General features: G+C 35.7%; 1 protein-coding gene across 4 annotated transcripts in view; it reads right to left on the bottom strand.

Moving 5' to 3' along the window:
• The window catches only part of CEP128 (centrosomal protein 128), a 115590-nt gene that overhangs the window by 95868 nt on the left and 2307 nt on the right, over nt 1–17415 (bottom strand). For 3 of the 4 annotated variants that reach the window (XM_032112431.1, XM_032112432.1, XM_032112433.1), the window contains exons 3-9: nt 16785–16942; nt 15291–15377; nt 13764–13890; nt 12717–12838; nt 9914–10005; nt 9114–9186; nt 2225–2341 (exon numbers count right to left, since the gene is read on the bottom strand). In XM_032112431.1, the coding sequence (XP_031968322.1) occupies nt 2225–2341; nt 9114–9186; nt 9914–10005; nt 12717–12838; nt 13764–13890; nt 15291–15377; nt 16785–16942 (776 nt within the window). The remainder of the gene's footprint in view (nt 1–2224; nt 2342–9113; nt 9187–9913; nt 10006–12716; nt 12839–13763; nt 13891–15290; nt 15378–16784; nt 16943–17415) is intronic. The other variant, XM_032112434.1, reaches the window with a different exon arrangement.

Below are 17415 nucleotides of genomic sequence, written 5' to 3'. Positions count from 1 at the left end.
GACAGACAAGAGAAAGGTACAAAACAAGTACAGATACAAAACAAATGTGTCATCATGTTCTGTTAGATCCTGAAAATATATAATTTAATAATTGCAATTCAGGAAGGTGATTCTCTTAAGACAGTAAAACACTGACAAGTAGTGGTCAGTTACAGGCACTGCACTTTACTTAAAAATAATAGCATTTAAACTTCACAAACTTCACAAGAATTCTTAATTAGAACAATTACCGATCCCATGCAAAAGTCACATTTGATTTGGTTTGATTTAAAATGTGTAACAGGCAAACTAATGAAAAAATTGTATCATTAAACAGCCACAAATGCTTTAAATAGCATTTCGCTGTAAATCATTCAGGCCATATTAAATGACAGGATTTCAAAAGTCAGTCCAAACACCACCCTCCTTTCCAGCAATGTTACTTGGGAAGCATCTTGGAGAAATAAATGAAAACAGAAATAGACTTCAATAGAACATTATGTCCATGCAACGATCACCACAAGACTGAGGCCATTGTCAGAGTTAAGAGACGATTTAACTCACAATTCAAATTACAAAGGACAAGAAACAGAATAACAAAGTAACAAGCTCAAAATTATGCAGAAAGATGTTTCATCCAAATAACAATTGTAGCAAAATATTTATTTACTTTAAAATCACTAGGCTATGCAAAAGTACACAAGGCAATTCAAGTACATTCTTTCTAAAATACAGCAACTTAAGCTGTATTTTAGAAAAGGGTTCCTCAGGGAAAATGACTTGCAAAAACAGAATTTCCAGAAGAAGGATTAAACCATCTTATTAAAACAGCTGGACATCTTAGGTGAATAGGTCTAGGATGTACTTAGTATTTCATATTCATTGTGCATGAAATTCAAAAGATGAGCTACCAAGAATAAAGGTACGCAGCCTGAAGGCTCATGATGACATAGACTATGATCGTTCATGTGATCTACAAAAGATCATATGAAAATTTCTTGAACTACATTTGAACTCATTCCCTTGAATTCAAGTTTTCTTTCTAAGGAAACCATGGCAGTGTCAATGTAGATTACAAGTCATCAAGCCTTTAAAAGTAAAGTCATCATCCCTTTAAAAGGATAAAAAACCATTGTTCCATGCTGCAGATAACACTATCAAATCACACCAATTCATTGCATTAGACATCCCTTCCCCAGACTGAAGGCACTACTGAAGAACCTAGAAGCAGACATAGGCATATTAAAGAGCAATGAAAACTGAAATTCAGCACTCTAGTTCTTATCACCCACTAGGACATCAAGTGGGGGGAAAATGAAACAGTAAGTCTTTCCGAAATACTGGCAGAAGGATTACAAGCCTTTCGATAAACACTACCTTTTATCTATATCAAAAAAAGGATCTCATCTTCTAAAATATGACATCTTTGAACAGTCTCTAGCTTTACATTAAATGCATAGCATCACTCTTAACTTCAGGTTCTTCAGTATCACTGCACAGTGTAATGTCTTCCAAAAAGCCTTGCTGCAAATACTAAAATTGAAAACCAAGGAACTGCTTATTTCTTCCCAGTCATAGTATTCTATTGCACAGACAGAGATAAAATTGCAAATTGTATCTTAAGGGGAGTGAAATAAAAAGTTATGCTATGTTAAGACACAGATTTTCCAACCAGGAGTAAAATCAGAAAAAAAGAAGTATTTTTCATATATTTTCTAAAACGTACAGAAAAAAAGCTAACAGCTGTCTCAAATTTTAACTTATATTCTAAACATTTCTATTTGTCTCCTAAATAATATTTTATATTTCATTGGGCATTGTTGAATGAAACTGAAAAGCAATGAAAAGCTGTCTGGCCACTACAGTGGTTTTGACTGTTGAAATAAAGTGTTCATTTGCACGAGCAAGCAAAGCTTACCTTTTAGAAAATAAAATGTTTTAATTGAGAAAATCCAGTTAATGACTTGCTTTTGTTTGCTTGGGCTTTCAGGAAGGGCATAGGGGGTAGGTTCTTAGAAGATTTGTGGCCGTTACCAAAAAGGTCTAAATTATAGACAAGATAGTATAATGAAGAACTGAGACTTTACTTGGTACCATCTGGTCATCAAAACAAGCTGAGCTCGACTGAGAGCTAAAAAATGTGCCAAAGATATGAGCACTTTTGCCAGTTTGACAGGTACAGGCTCACAAATGGAACACATTCCTAACTAAATCCTAAATACATGGGAAGCTCTCATTTGCATACCTCCTGTAATTGAAGAGACATGTGTCCCAGCTGGTCCTGGCGCCTCTCTACGAGCTGTCTTTCAGCACGCATTTCTTCTTCTATCTCCTGAAGTCTTCTCTCTACCCGTTCTGATACCTTCAAAAGGAAAAAACCCATGCTGTAGGAAATTAGCGTGCCTTTTAATACATGTGAAAATATCAATGGCAAAAATGTAAACAGAGTATGGGGTGAAAAGAAAAGAGAATACATAATTTGTATTTTGTTAAAGCAGATTTAGAATGGAAGAGAAAATAACTAGTTATAGCAGCGAGTACTCCAGAAATACTCAAGCAGGCAACCAAATTGTTATCTTGCTGGCAGTATCCTCCTTTAGGTGTATGCATATTTTTCTCTACAGTGGTGGTTCTACTCAAGCGTTAAATATCCCATTATCAAGTTTAGAGCAGCCTAATGTGAAGTTGCAATACAAAAGTCTTAGCTTCTCTGTCACAAGCCTGATTAACCTCTGGAGGGACATTTCTTTCCCATCTCCAGTCTGCAAAACAGACCAGTGTTTGCCTCCTTCATGCACCAAAATCTGTGAGTGAAAAGTAGTAAACAAGAACTAAGTACATGAGAATAACTGTAACAACATAAAATAATTACATCACTTAAAGCCTTTTTCCCCAATATTTGTAAATCCATGTACAAACTAATAAAAACAACAACACGTATTTATTAAAGCAATTTGGACTAGGAACATAAAAGCTCAATCAGACTAGAATACCAGAACTACTTCACTTTTGCAATTCATACTGCTAGCAGACAGCACCCTCTTGAGGCAACAAATTATTTTTTTTGTTAAAGAGTAGCAAGAAAAACACTTAAGTATCATTTCCTCCCTATCTTAAAACTAATTATTTTAAGCAACCACTAGAAAGCAATATATCTATTCCCAAATGGTATTTAGATAAAAAGAGAAAGACATAAAACAACATTCGACTCCTAGCTTCTGATGTATGTGGAGGTAAGTTCTCATCTTTTTCCATTAAGCACACCTCCATTAGCACTAGGCATATAAGCACAGATAGAAAATTTTACTACGAGCAACACAGTTATGTAGCAACAGAAACACAATTAAGGCTACACTTATGTTCTGGGCTTCACACAGCTTAAACAAAACACTCTTTTTCTTTACAATAGAATACATCCCTCAGAAAACACTTCTTGCTTGTGCAGCCAGATGAATAGACAGCTTACAGTCTGGAATACTGTATTTTTTCCTAAAACCATCAGGAGATGCCTGGTACTGCATCAAACCATGCACTTTCATCTAAGTTATGAAAGCTCTGAAGTCATAATCCAGAATAATTACTTACTAAAAACTAATGTATAAAAGATAAAGACCACATCACGATGTTTGTTTTGACAAGTACTACTTAGTGTTACTTCTCAGAATTCATAAAATACTCCAGCTAACAGAAACAATGATACTATGTAGCAGGAACAAAAAAAACCACTCATTAAACTCGTTATATCTTTGCTCAAAACCAGGAAATAAGCTGTCATCCTTTTCCCTATACATATCTAAAATAAAGAAATTAAACAGTAGCGTTTTTGCATTTTTTAAAAAAGGTTTTGACTATATGTTTCTGAAGACAAGCTTTCTCAGATCTCTCATTTACCTTTTACAATGAAGCAAGTGAGCACTAAAGCTATTACGAAAGAAAATGTACAATTTTGACTTGACAGAAGATTCAAAAGTAACATCACCCCCAAAGATGACATTCCAAAGGAGAGTTCAGTAACTTCTTCACTGTCATGGGTCTAGCATGCACAGCAGATAACATGACACAAGGCAGCACTAGACAGGCTTTAGATTCCTGCAAACTTCTAGTTTCATTTCAAATCATCACTAACTCAGAACAAGTAAGAAATAAATTTTATGAAGTGATTTGCCTTGCCTCTAACTTCCTTCAACTCACTCCAGAATACAATTGTTGTATTATTTCTAACAACGTACTAAAAAAGATGGATTATATATCATTGTATTTGTCAGGTGCATGGAAATTCCAGTTACAGACATAATCCTCTTCAATAAACAAACAAAAAACCCCCCAGAACCAACACAAAACAGCAAACATTTTCATGCTGCTTATAACCCCTATTTGTTTCCCATACTTTGTACATTGGTATGGTATTGGTAACACCTTGGCACTTCAGCAAGGCTTTATGTCCCACAAGAATTGTTCCATGTTTTTGTAGCCTCTCTGACCTTCCTCAGTTTGTCACACAGCCTGTGGCGTACAACAGTAGGAATTAAAAAAAAAAAAGAATTAGAAACAGTTAAGGGTTAATTTATTAATTAGTACATGCAGAGTAAACTCAAAAACATACTTGTCTTCCTTTATCCCAAACGACCTTGACTCAGGACATTTCTAGCATGAAATATGTATCTAGACCTCTGAATGTTACCAAAAATCTTAGTGTAGACAAGTGGTTCACTGAAGAACAGTACAAAGAATATGGAGGCTCTAGACAACGACATGAAATACTAGCAGTAAACTGCTGCATTCAGAACATATTAGAATGTGACTTCAAGCACGCATTTTTAGCAACACAGACTATCTGAATGATAATGATGACACTAGAGCTGTGTCTCCACATAAAGCTTTAAGGTAGCAGCAAAATCCATGAAAACAGATTAGGCTATCAGAAAGTTCCTCCCCTCCCCTGCAATTAAACACAAAGAACAGAATATCCTTTTTAAAACCAGGGTGACATTTAAGTCATGCAACTAAATATAATCTTATGGAAGATGCTGGATGCTTACTGTACAAAAAGCACATCCTACTTAGTGAATTTCTGCCCTGTTTTTCAGCTTTCCACTGTTACTCCTAGTGCACAAGTGCTGCTAACAGAAATCTATTGCAACAGATTTTTGCTGCCTTTCTTGTTACAACTCATTTTATCATCAATGCATACTTGAAACAGGAGTATTAAAATCACAAAAAGAGCAAACTTTTTTCAGAGCTATAACTTTAAATATTGTTAAACTTTCCCCTCGTGACAAATGATAATATGTGTTATACCTTTTACAAGACACCTGTGCAGTACCAAAAAACCTTATACCCAATGTTCCGAAGGACAGTTCATTATCTGACAATAATCCTGGCCCTCTGAGATACCATAACCACAGTAACTCCATGCAAGATCCATTTCACTTGTCACTGCTGTCGTTTTCCAGAGACAGTCTATCATCATTTTATAATGGCACCATCTCAATTAAGCATCTACCTAATTTGAACTAAACTGTGCTTCAATTAAGTTGCTTTTTATGTATAAAGATCAGCATCTTGTGCTATTTGGGATGTGCTTCTATCCAAGAGATTGCAAGAAAATATCCAAGACGGCTATCTTATATAACCATAAAGTAAGTAAATATTCTTTCAATTGCTTCTATGCCTGTCTAGCAAACATCCAAACCCTTTTCAAGAAGGAAGGAATCTCACAAAATGTCAAGTTAAGAAAGAGATTTTGATATAGAGAGAGTTGTAGAACCTGAAAGGCTTTTTACCAAAACTGCACATAGATTCTCAAGTACAAGGCCATGGAGAGTGCTCAACCTGAAACAGGCATCCAACAATGCCTGTGTCACAACCTTCAATGTCATCTGGTTTTTATATTGAGATGGAAAAGCTCTCTTTACAGGTAAAATAGTGTGCATTGATTGTGTTGTGTGGATCTTAAAGTATTCAAATTCAGCATCAAAAAGGCTCTAAGAATCATAAAACTCTAATAAAAATAAATTCTGAACTAGTGACTCAGAAGAACTGCAGTGATTTAGACCTTCATCATCACACACCTACATACAGGCAATTTTCAAACAGCCCCAAATATACCAAACCGTAAGAATTTAGATATATGTCTCTAAAAAAAATAAAGACTTAAGGACACTGAACTGAAAAGAATGTTTCTACCATGAGCTCAGCCTGTGAAATTATCAAGATTTCAAGTTGACAATTTATTGCCAAGAACCATACAACAGAATATAAATACAAGGATGGCAATCCTCAAGGTGATAAACACTCCCAAATAAAGTCATAAAGGCACTAAGGACAAAAGTTCCTGCACAACTTTGCATAAGGAAGTTTTGAGAAAAACAGTATTTCCTCTTACCCAACTCACTTTCACCAATGACAATCAATTCTGAATTAAGCAATCTCATTAGAATTCCTAAATACATACACATACTAAAGGATCTCAAATATCTACAACAACAGACCCTAGTTTCTACATGTACTCTAATCTCATGCTTTGCTATGCATACTATGAGAGTTATTTTTATTCTTAACATCCATACTAAGTTCCTCTCTTTTGCATTTACCTCATCTCACTGATTCTGCCAGGCTCATGAGGTAATAGGAGACCACTAAGCTTTGAACCAGGGCAGAAGATCCAAACCTACTATCAGAGAGCACTGGCAAAGCAGCAGTGCACAATGTTGCTACCACTAGGCTTTTTAAGTGGTGTGGAATTGGCAACATCGCATTAAGTCAGAATTTTTCGGCCTGAAAAGTAACACTCTGAAAAGCCTCTGAAGAAACTGAACAACCTCCCAAGTTAAAATTAGGGATGAAAGAGTAGTTAGATTTAAAAACCAAACAAATAAACACCCTACAGCAACTAAAAAAAAAACCTACGACAAAACACGTCAACCAACACAGACACACACAAAATAACCAAAAAAAACCCCAAAAAACAAACCAGATCACCTAAAAAGTGGCAGCTCCTCTCAAAATATATAACCTATCTGAAGAACCCCTTGCTATAGGACAAAATCATAAAGATACGCAAGTTGTAACAAACACTGGAGAAGTGTCAAAAAAGAAATCCACAGAGAGATTATCACTCAGTACAGAAAGCAGACAGATCACTTCCAGATCAAGAAGCGCCTAACTCACAGGTGACTAGACTACTACTGTACAAAATTATCATTAGATGACTTTCTGTTCTAATACTGTACACTAAATTTCCACTTTTTGGCCATTCATCATACATGGCTAGATCGTTCCTAACTACCCGTTTCTTCTGCAAATTGAACCCCAGCAATTCTTTTATCTTTTCAAGGAACTCTGAATCAGTGGTCTTTTTTATTTTTCCCCGTTTTCTTGCTTTCCCTCTCCTCTTTCCATACTTCTTCCCATTTGGCCAATGTTCTTCATAACATCAATAATCAGTAATGAGCAGAATATTCCGGGTGAATTCTTACTATTCCTACACATAAAAATCATCTCACTGCAGCTTACTGCAGCATTTGTTTCTTTACTAAAAGAATATCAGTAAATATTTCAGTTTGCATAGCTTTATTGCATGATAATGTTCCCTCCCAATTAAGACACTTATTCTTCTGATATTCCCCTTACCATGAACAAACTCCTTACACTTCACCTCTCTCATTTTTTGCTCCTCTCAGGTCAAAAGTTGTAACCTTCAATTTCACATCTTGAAACCCTACTGTAGGAGGTCAAAGAGCTAGTTATTTCTTTCATTAATGAACAGACAGTGGATGCCTGCATTCCAGAGGATTGAGGAAGGTTTGTTTCTCTCATGCAAAGGCACTGAACAGTTGTAATGTAGCCAGTTGTAGCAGCTATTCTTTTGAGAATCACCTTGGTTAAAACTTAATGAATTCGCTAATTTCCTAGTACATGAAAGAGAAAAAAACATACTGAGAAGTCTTCTACAAGAAAAACACAGCATTTTGCAAGTATCAAGAATTCTTTAACAGATAAACTTACTTTATCCTACCAGGCTACTAGGAGAAAACAAAATTAACATTTCAACAAAGACAACCCCATCCTATTTTTCTACAAAGGCTGACAAGGCAAGTCTTCTTTCCCTAATGGACTCTATCATATCAAGAACATAACTGGTACATATAGTGCCTCTTGAATCACTGTCCAACTTAATCTAGAGTCAGGAATTTATACAAGTATGTTTATTAAGTCTGCTGGTACCAACAAGTGGTCCACGCCAACAATATTGTTATCGGTGACAAACACATCACTAAAGCCCTTGACAGAGCATTTAGTACCAATTCATGCAATTTTAGGGCAAGATGAATCACCTATGGGAAAATAAGCATATATAACACCTGGTCTGAAAAGTCAGCATTGCTACTAATATCACAGTAAATGCTTACATAAAGCATACACTCGAGCCTTATGTGTCAAGAACTACCTACAGGATTCTCACCTACTAATTACTGGGGTGATTCTCAACTTCTCTTGTTCCTCCAGCAATATGCTGTTTGACTTTCATCTCAATAGCAGATCTCTTTCAGATTAAAGTAAAAGAGACTGCAGTTAGTCTGCTTCCAGCAGATACAGGAGACAAGAAAAGACTGTCATGGCTGTCCTGCCTTCTTTGTTACATTTTGTCACCAAGCCTTCAGAGAAGAGCGCAGCCCAAAGAGACTCCTTCCATTTTGCTACATAGATGATAAGGATTGAAAAGGACAGGGAGGGAGGGAGGAACAAGAAGCAATACTATTTATCATCATAACATGGGAAAGCTTGTATCTTTCCAAAGGTATCTTCAAAAAGTGTTAATAGCATTCAAACCAATGTTTAAAGTTAAAAAGCAGCTTCCTCCGAGGCAGTGAATTTTGAAACAGAAAAATTCACAATACACACACCTTTAAAACACTTTTACTTAAAATAAGCACCTGAAACACAAAATTTGTCTTGCTGATTCAATTATCGAAGAGTAATATTTCAACAACCTATAGTAGCCTAAAAAAGATCATGTTCAGATACACATATCAATATGCAATACCGATTACCAACACACACATTAAACTAGAAGCCCACATTTTGCTTAGAATACTAAATATAAATAATCTCTTCATGTTAGTCACACTCACCGTTTCTTGTCTTTGGGACTCAGTGAGCTTTTCAGACAATTCTTCTAGAGTCTTTCTTAATTCAGCATCAGTCCTTCATAAGAAAATATAAGTAAGACAATATTCTACAGTGCAAAAACTAAGTAACACCCGTGATAATTTTAAGCAGCAACAACCTCCCAGAATTTTTTGCTACTTCAATTTCTTCTACAGCCTATTCATAATAGATCATAGCCTATTCATAATAATTTATAGCATAATTACAAACAAGACTCAAGGGGAAAATTCATGATAAAAAGCATTTCCATTCCTCAAGTGAAGAAACAGAGCATCTAAGTATCAGCTAGGTATCAGGTCAGCAAGTACAAAATTATGGGCACATCCACACAGCCCTTTTGAACAGTACTTTCCTACTAGGAATTAACAGTCTAACTCCTGTTATTGCTGTTGAACAAAGCACGACATGTCGAGAAAGTATATAGATTATGGCCTGCAGGAGAGCTTGCCCTGAAAGGACTCCAGTAAAAAGAACAAATTAGGAGCAAAGATGTAATAAAAGAAATTCCCTAGTCCTTGTTGTTTTGTGCATATTTTAAAAAAAAGCTGAGGAAAGCCTCATATACTACATAAATTGGAATTGATGGGTGTTATTTACATTTATAAATACTGCAGAAGATGACATAAAACAAGCAGTTCATAATCCTGCTTTCATCTATATGTTGCACAATCTCCCATTCTCCCCAAAATTATTTTTTGAAATAAAAGAGTTTAAGAATTATTTTCCACACTGTTCTTCACATGAAGTTATATTCTGTTTATACCTATTTCTCCTTGAAAGCTCACGACTGATGTCATCTCCCAGGCGAACTTGTTCACTGCTGAGATCTCGAAGAGACTGGTGAAAAGAATGAAGCTGTAAATAAAAGTACACAAATTAAGCTAAGGCTTAGGAACCGTTTTTTTCTGTGATATTCCAAAAATACATATCTACACATATATACACTTTTTAAAATAAAGCAGACAAAAATAACCTACAAAATAATAAAACTCCATGAACTGTAGTTGAGCCTGGATGACTGGATGAGGCTTGCACACTTCTATTTCAATCAACCCTTCACAATACATGCTCATTGTAGTTTAATTTTCAGTACTTTATTTGCTAAACCAAGTTTCCTAACCATGCTTTTTTTCTGTGGTTCAGAGCTTAGACACTGCACCACCTCTTTACGCTAATGCAAAGCAAGTTGAAACATCTGAACAAGTAATGTTCAGGAGAGACATATTTCATGTTAATAGATCCTAGTATAGCTAAAACAAATTCTGCCCAGCTATATATGCTACTAAAAATAGATGACATAGGAACTTGAAACAGAACAAGCAGAGCGGTATGATGTCTTCAGGAACTACCAAGAACAGGTATCGCCCAAGACTTTACGGGCTCTTTTTTCAGATCTTGGGAAAAAAAAAAACAGAAAAACAAAAACACACATCTACTTTCCTCTGTAAAATCTCCCACCTTCCCCATTCAGCAGGCTCCCAACTTATCATCAAAGTTTTAGGGAGCAAATAAAAAAAAAATGAATAGGTCATTCAGTCTTCATGGGATAGAAAGTGACAGTTAATCCATCCTAATGCAACCTATTCCTGTCAACAGTTCCATGGCCAGGATTATCGTTATTAATTTGTAATATTCCTTTGGTCTATGCCCTAAATTTAAACCTTAATCTTCCACAACCAAGCTGACTGCCCTCAACATTCAGACACAGGCACTACTACCTCCCTTGTGTGATTACCCAGAAATTTCAACCTGACCTGAGAGACTTTGAAAAATAGAGCATATTTTCAAAATGTGTGTGCTAAGAAGGAGAGGGACTTAAATGTGTCAAAAGGTTATTCGGCTGAAAAATTACTTCAGCTAGGAAAAGTCAGAATGGGAATAAAGAGACACCAGTTACAGAAAAAAAGAAAACGCCACAACTTTAGTTAAGCAGTACTGCTTTATCTCTGGTCTAATTTCTACCTATAATCATGATCAATGACTACTTGTAGTTCATCATTCCTCAAAGCACTATACTCTTCTTACAAAATAGTTAATGAAAAGAAAAAAGCCATATTCACTCACTGAAAAGCAAGAATAAGGAATAAACCAACGGTTATCATCAAAACTGGAAAAAAAGCTATTTGCCTACACACATATTTAATACGAGGAACTTTGTATGCATTGCAGGAACTCCTTTGAATAAAATTTCCAAGATATTTATAGAATATCTAGAAGTAATCTAAAATAGTCCTAAGATTTTTTGATGGTTAGAAGGGAAGATTTCCACATAATATTATTTCCTTCCAAGGATTATTTTCCACTCTTACCATGGGGGAGGAAGGAATGGGGAGAGAACTAGATTAAAAAGATAATGAAATGGGGTTAAATAAAAGTCTAGGAATTTCTATAGCTTCCCAAAAAGTCAACTGAGAAAACATATTGTAGTTAAGTTTAAAATTATTTGGAAGCTGAGACTGATTTAATAAAGACTGATTTAATGAGTACCTTACAATCAGCTTCTTTAATATTAGTCTACACAGATTCACTCGAGCAAGTCTAGCCACTCTGTCTGAAAAAGCAAAAACAGGTAGTGAAATCTCCTCTCTATCTCTAGGATAACAGAAACACTTTAATCTTATTCATTAAGGTAATTAATTTATTTTTTCTGAAGTCTGCAAGCAGACACAAGTTAAGGGGTATGGAAATTACCAGTGGCAAACACATCCTCTCCTCCTCCCATCATCTGCCTGAAGTACAGGGTCAAATTATCCCACTCACAGGTCAGACCAAGAACTAAGATGAAGAACTAGTTGGATCAAAATCAATCTAAGCTACACTGAAGTAGAAGCAAAAGCACTAATACCCTATGCCATTAACTAAAGCAGAATAATCCCCTTCACAGCCTCACTGAACTTCAGCATGAAGGTGAAAGATAATTGGTTGGAAGGGACCTCTGGAGATCATCCCATCCAAGCCCCCTGCCAAGGCAGGGTCACCTAGAGCAGTTCCACAAGGCACTCGTCCAGGTGGATTCTGAATGTCTCCAGACAGGGAGACTTGGCAACCTCCCTGGGCAGCCTGTGCCACTGCTCTGCCACACTCATTGTGAAGTTCTTCCTCATGTTGAGGTGGAATTTCCTGTGTTTTAGTTTATGGCCATTGCTCCTTGTCCTGTCACTGGGCACCACTGAAGAGTGTGGCACCATCCTCTTGACACTCATGTTGAGATATTAATATGCATTACTGAGATCCCCTTTCAGTCTTCTCCAGACTAAACAGGCTATTCAGACATTATTTTTCTTTGCCATTAGATGGCCTAAAAAGTAAGGAGATTATTTTCGTATTTTACTTTTGATATCACTACCATCTGCATCTTTTTTCTCTATAATGATTTGCATGAAAGTTCATGACAGATACAAGAGGTGACTGCCTAACGAAAAATAGCAGGTAACACTGAAAGCACAAATCATAGCTGAAACATTCTTAGCTGCATCTCCAGAATCACCTCATTTAATGTAAAAGCAAAAAGTCTGGTGACCACATATTGCCTATGTGGGACAGGAACTCCCATTAGTGTTCTGTACCTGGTCCACATTATCTGCCTCACTGACAAATCGAACACTTGCAGATCTAGACCTTCGATGTTTATTGCCCTGTGAGTCTCTATAATCCCTGAGAGGAGAAGTGGGCAGGAAGTGGCGGTTCCCTGTAGGAGATATGAGATTAAAAGAGTAAGTAGGAAGACAAAATTTTGTATGGGAAATTTTTCATTTTGCTTCATGACAAATGCATATTTCATCCTGACAATGTCCTTCCAGGTCACGTTACAGACAAAACAACTACTAAATTACCTAACATCCATGTGATTCTTTTAGCTCTTCTCTTCTTCAATTTAAACATTTCTTACTCATGACATACAAGTATTCCAGAAAGTAGAATTGTTTCTCCAAGGAGTGAGTAGTTTTTCCTCAAATTTTATTTGCCCAACCAACCACTTTTTCCTCCACATAAACCCATTGGAGCTTCAAACTATTATATTTCACAGCTTTGACATAGGAATGAAATTTTTAGAGCTTTCTACTAGAATATATTAAGTACCAGCTCTGGAAGGAATACTCCTCCCAAACATACCTTTTCCTAAAATACAATGAATTTTCTGAGACATACAAGGAAAAAAACCTACTCTTCTGTGGGTCATAAATTACTTCTGTTTTTTTCTTTTACACTGTTTCCAAACATCCACAATCTCATGCATTTAAAATTTAAATTCCCTTTTTGCTGTGAAGCAAGCTTCAGAAGCTGCAATATCTTTTGGATTTAGCTTTAACTTGTATGTACCTACAACTCATGCAGTGGAAAATTTATTTTCTCAGCTGAAAGAATCAACATTTCATTTAGATCTCTTGGGATATCAGCAGAAAATACTACGTAACAGAAAGCTGGAAAAATTTACCACATAAACAACTGCATAACTTAATGCAGGTCTCCCAAATTTTTAAACTGAATTTCTTTCATGTAATCAATGATGAGTTTCCATGCCACTACTTCTACACATTTTTCTTAATTTCCTCTTTGCATAACACAGCAATATGACATAATTTAAGCATACTCAAGCCCTTTAAGTATTTTACCTGATGTTCCTTCTCCATCCAGGTCACTGGGATATAAGCTTGAGAGAGATGCACTTCTCATCCCAGAGTTTCGCATTAGTCGCTGGCTCCTTAATTGACCTATAGATTGTTCCAGTGTTTCTTTTAACTGCAGAAAAGTTGTAATTTATTGAAGTATGAACACAGACTTATTTTTTAAAAAGCATGGAAAATATTATTTATTTAAAAGTCATTAAGAGAATAAAAACTATTTTTAAGCCAAGTACAGCTAAGAATTAATAACAGCTTTTCTTCAATATCTCATATATCACATTCCTGTAATTATAGCAAAACATGCTTCCAACATTGGCAGCTTAAAATATAAAGTTTCTTAAAACAGTGGTGCACCACATGGTGCATCACCATGAAAACTCAAAAGTTTGTCTCCTACAACCAAAACAAGACCTATTTGCCAGCAATGCTCATTAACAGTCCTGCAAAATGCAGAAAATAACTTCAAAGAAATTAGTTTTTACTAGAATTTTTCTACCAGCCCTACCTGGAATCAGTTTTACATATGGCTATCAAATTTCCCTAAGCAGCTTTACAGAAACCCCTATTTTCAGAAGTTTCATTTCCAGGAAAAGGAAGACATTCCCAATTTAAGAGTACAGAACTAGCTATATTCAAATATTAGTTCTTCATTTTTCAAACTTGCATCTCATTTTCTACAACTGCATTTGCTAACTTTGGTTCTTAGCCACTTGGTTTGTCACACCTTTATTTTACAATCCACAAAACATCAATTTCTAAAGGTTCTCCTTTTTCTAAGAGAAGCTTGTAAACAATGGTTAAATTGATGCTTTACTCCTGCAGAATTATACACTGTGTTGGATCTCTTTCTCTGAAGAAAACAAGCTTTCTTTTCTACGCATTTGCTTCTTCACTCTCTCTATCTTCACATGTAAAATATTCCTATGTAAAATGTTCCAAGGCAGCACCTGCTGCAGCTTGTTTGTAACCAAATTGTAAACCTCTCTTGCCCTAGCAGCACTAACTTGTTTTGCTTTCTCTAAGATACCTGTTTTCAAACTTGTAGAAGACTCATTTTAGAATTTTCACCCTTTCTGTAGTTTAGAGCAAGCTGGTCAACAGATCCAGAAACTGTTGTAGAATGACAGGAAAAAAGCTGCATCAGTATGATCCCAATCCCATTCCCTGCTATAATTCAGCTTTTATCTTATCACTTATTCATGCAAAATAAACATATTCCCTAATAATCTATTTCAGCTACACATATTGTACTTGGCATAGCACCATAACATAATCTACTGGGTGCTTATAAACCAGAAAAGTAATGAAGCCTACAAAACCTGTCATGGTTTCATTATATAACACATTACTATACTATGATTTAGATTGCTCAAATAAATATGAGAAGTTTCTGTTTACAGCTACTTAACTCCTTATATATTCTGTCCATTAATATCAAGTTTTCAGCTATGAATTCTACTAATGGAAAAGACCTAAGAAGTTAAGATAAACTGAGATAAACTGAAAGTTGCTCACAGTTGTTATTGCTTTGGTTTGTTCCTTGTTGTATTCTCTGTATTGTCCTAGCAAATGGTCAACATGTCTTAGATTTCTGTTGGTATCCTTAAATAAAAAAGTTTTAGAAAAAAAAGTGAAAACAGAAATCTCCTCTAACCAAACATTACTGTTGTCTTTATCCTTCTTGATTTCTAAGATTAAATTGAAAACATAAGTGCTTTCTAAAGGGTCTACACATTCAAAATCCTATTCAAGTAATCAGAATCTGAAGTGGTACAGCAGGGCTAAAGGAAGGAAAATAAAGAAAAAGGAAAAAACAAAACCAAATGCTATCATTTCAGTACAACAGTAAGTCCTCAGTTTCAAATAAAAAGTTTTTTCAAGTTTCAGCCATTCTGTAAAAAAACCTTTTTAATCCAAAGATCTTAACATTATCTGCTTGTAGAACAGAATAGTGATCTGAGAAATAACAAGTTTTTGAAGAACACACTAGGTAAGGTCACTGCGTGAGCATTCTCTGACCAGATGAGCAATTGGATCAGATGGCAGATCTGCTGAAAAGCAGTCCACAAAAAGCAGTTAGCTTAAAATCAGAATTTCAGAACAGCAGCTAGAAAGATGTTAAGACAGAATCAGGAGAATACCAAAGAATCCCTTTTAAAAAACAGTCAGACTGTATTCTTACTAACTTATTATCTTTTTTACCAGATTGATGTTTATTTTCGAGGTAAGAAGCTTTGAAGTTTAAATTTACCATTCTATATTGATTTTTCTCATATTTTAAAAGGAAAAAAAAATACTTCTGGCCAAACAATAAATAATAAAACATACACCCACCCACTCTAGGTATTCAGAACTGTCAGCTAGAGAAGAATGGGAACAAATTCTCAAGCATTAATGGTGTCAGGATAGCTAAATGTCTCCTCCCACTTGCAAAAAAAAGTCAGATATTCCCTCTGCACCTTCCACTGAAGAAGAAGGAATGAGATGAACACTTTTTCTTGCTCAGGTATGTGAATCTTACAAGTTTAGAAACAATGCTTCTCACCATGCTTTTTCACATCTAGAAAATATTTCAAATGTAAGCTCTATCCTGAAGGAATTGACTGCCTACATATTCATCAGAAATCTGGAAATTTACACAGTACAAAGACAACCAAGACAAGGCTGAAACTTTCTCCTAGAAAATTTAATGCCTCTTGTGAGAAACTAACCAAGTTGATTTGGCCCTATTCAGTTTCCTAACTTTATAAATAGTATTCCCCAACATGTCGCTGTTTCTAACAACATTCTACTACTGTCTGAAATAACAGCTGTATAAAAGTCTAACAAGCCACACACTTTCAGTTCAAAAGCAGTATGATCAATTTCCCAAAACCCTTTTTGGTTTGCACAGAAAGCAGTATTTCCCATCTGTACAGTATACTCCACAACTTTAGAAATGAAAATTTGACCCTGTGTTACAGAAATGCAGGCTCTATAAATTCTTTAAAACCGTATTTTGTAAACAACCTGCAAAGTGCTTGCTAAAGTATGGATCTTCTCTGTAACTTCTTCAGCACCATAAATCTGAGCTCTGTTGTGGGATGCTCTCAAAGGCCGCTTTCCCATCCGACCCGTAAGAAAGTTGTCTGAATCACTGGATGAATCTGCCATCAGTATCTTGAAGCCTAGGCAGGAAGACCAGAAAAATTACTTATGTTAATTCCTGAGTGCAACTGAACAGTCTTGCACAATATTCCCAAAGCAACTTCACAGACTCAGATTACATTTACATTAGCCTTTCTAGTCTGGGTCAGCAGGATGTACTTTTGAAGCAGATCTTCCAGCCAATCCTCAATTATTACCTTTGTTCACACTATGAAGCAGCGTCAAGATGCAGGAGGCATCTTGCTCTTAGAAGCAAATTAAATCAAAATAGGCACTCTCATTGCTTCCAAATGTTCAGTACTCATAAAATCATGGCCCAAAGCAAATTCTCCCCCCAAAACATACAGTGGAGACATCAATGCTTTATCAATCATCCTGTTCTGCAAAACCATTCTCCTCTACCTCCCACTACTCACTAAGCTGTATTCAGAATGGAGATTGCTAAGTCTCAAGGATGGCAAGAGAGAGGGAAAATAGGTCAACAATCATCAGA

The sequence above is a fragment of the Corvus moneduloides genome, chromosome 6, assembly GCF_009650955.1.
Source record: "Corvus moneduloides isolate bCorMon1 chromosome 6, bCorMon1.pri, whole genome shotgun sequence".
Taxonomy (NCBI): domain Eukaryota; kingdom Metazoa; phylum Chordata; class Aves; order Passeriformes; family Corvidae; genus Corvus; species Corvus moneduloides.
This window is presented reverse-complemented; position numbering and strand designations above follow the sequence as displayed.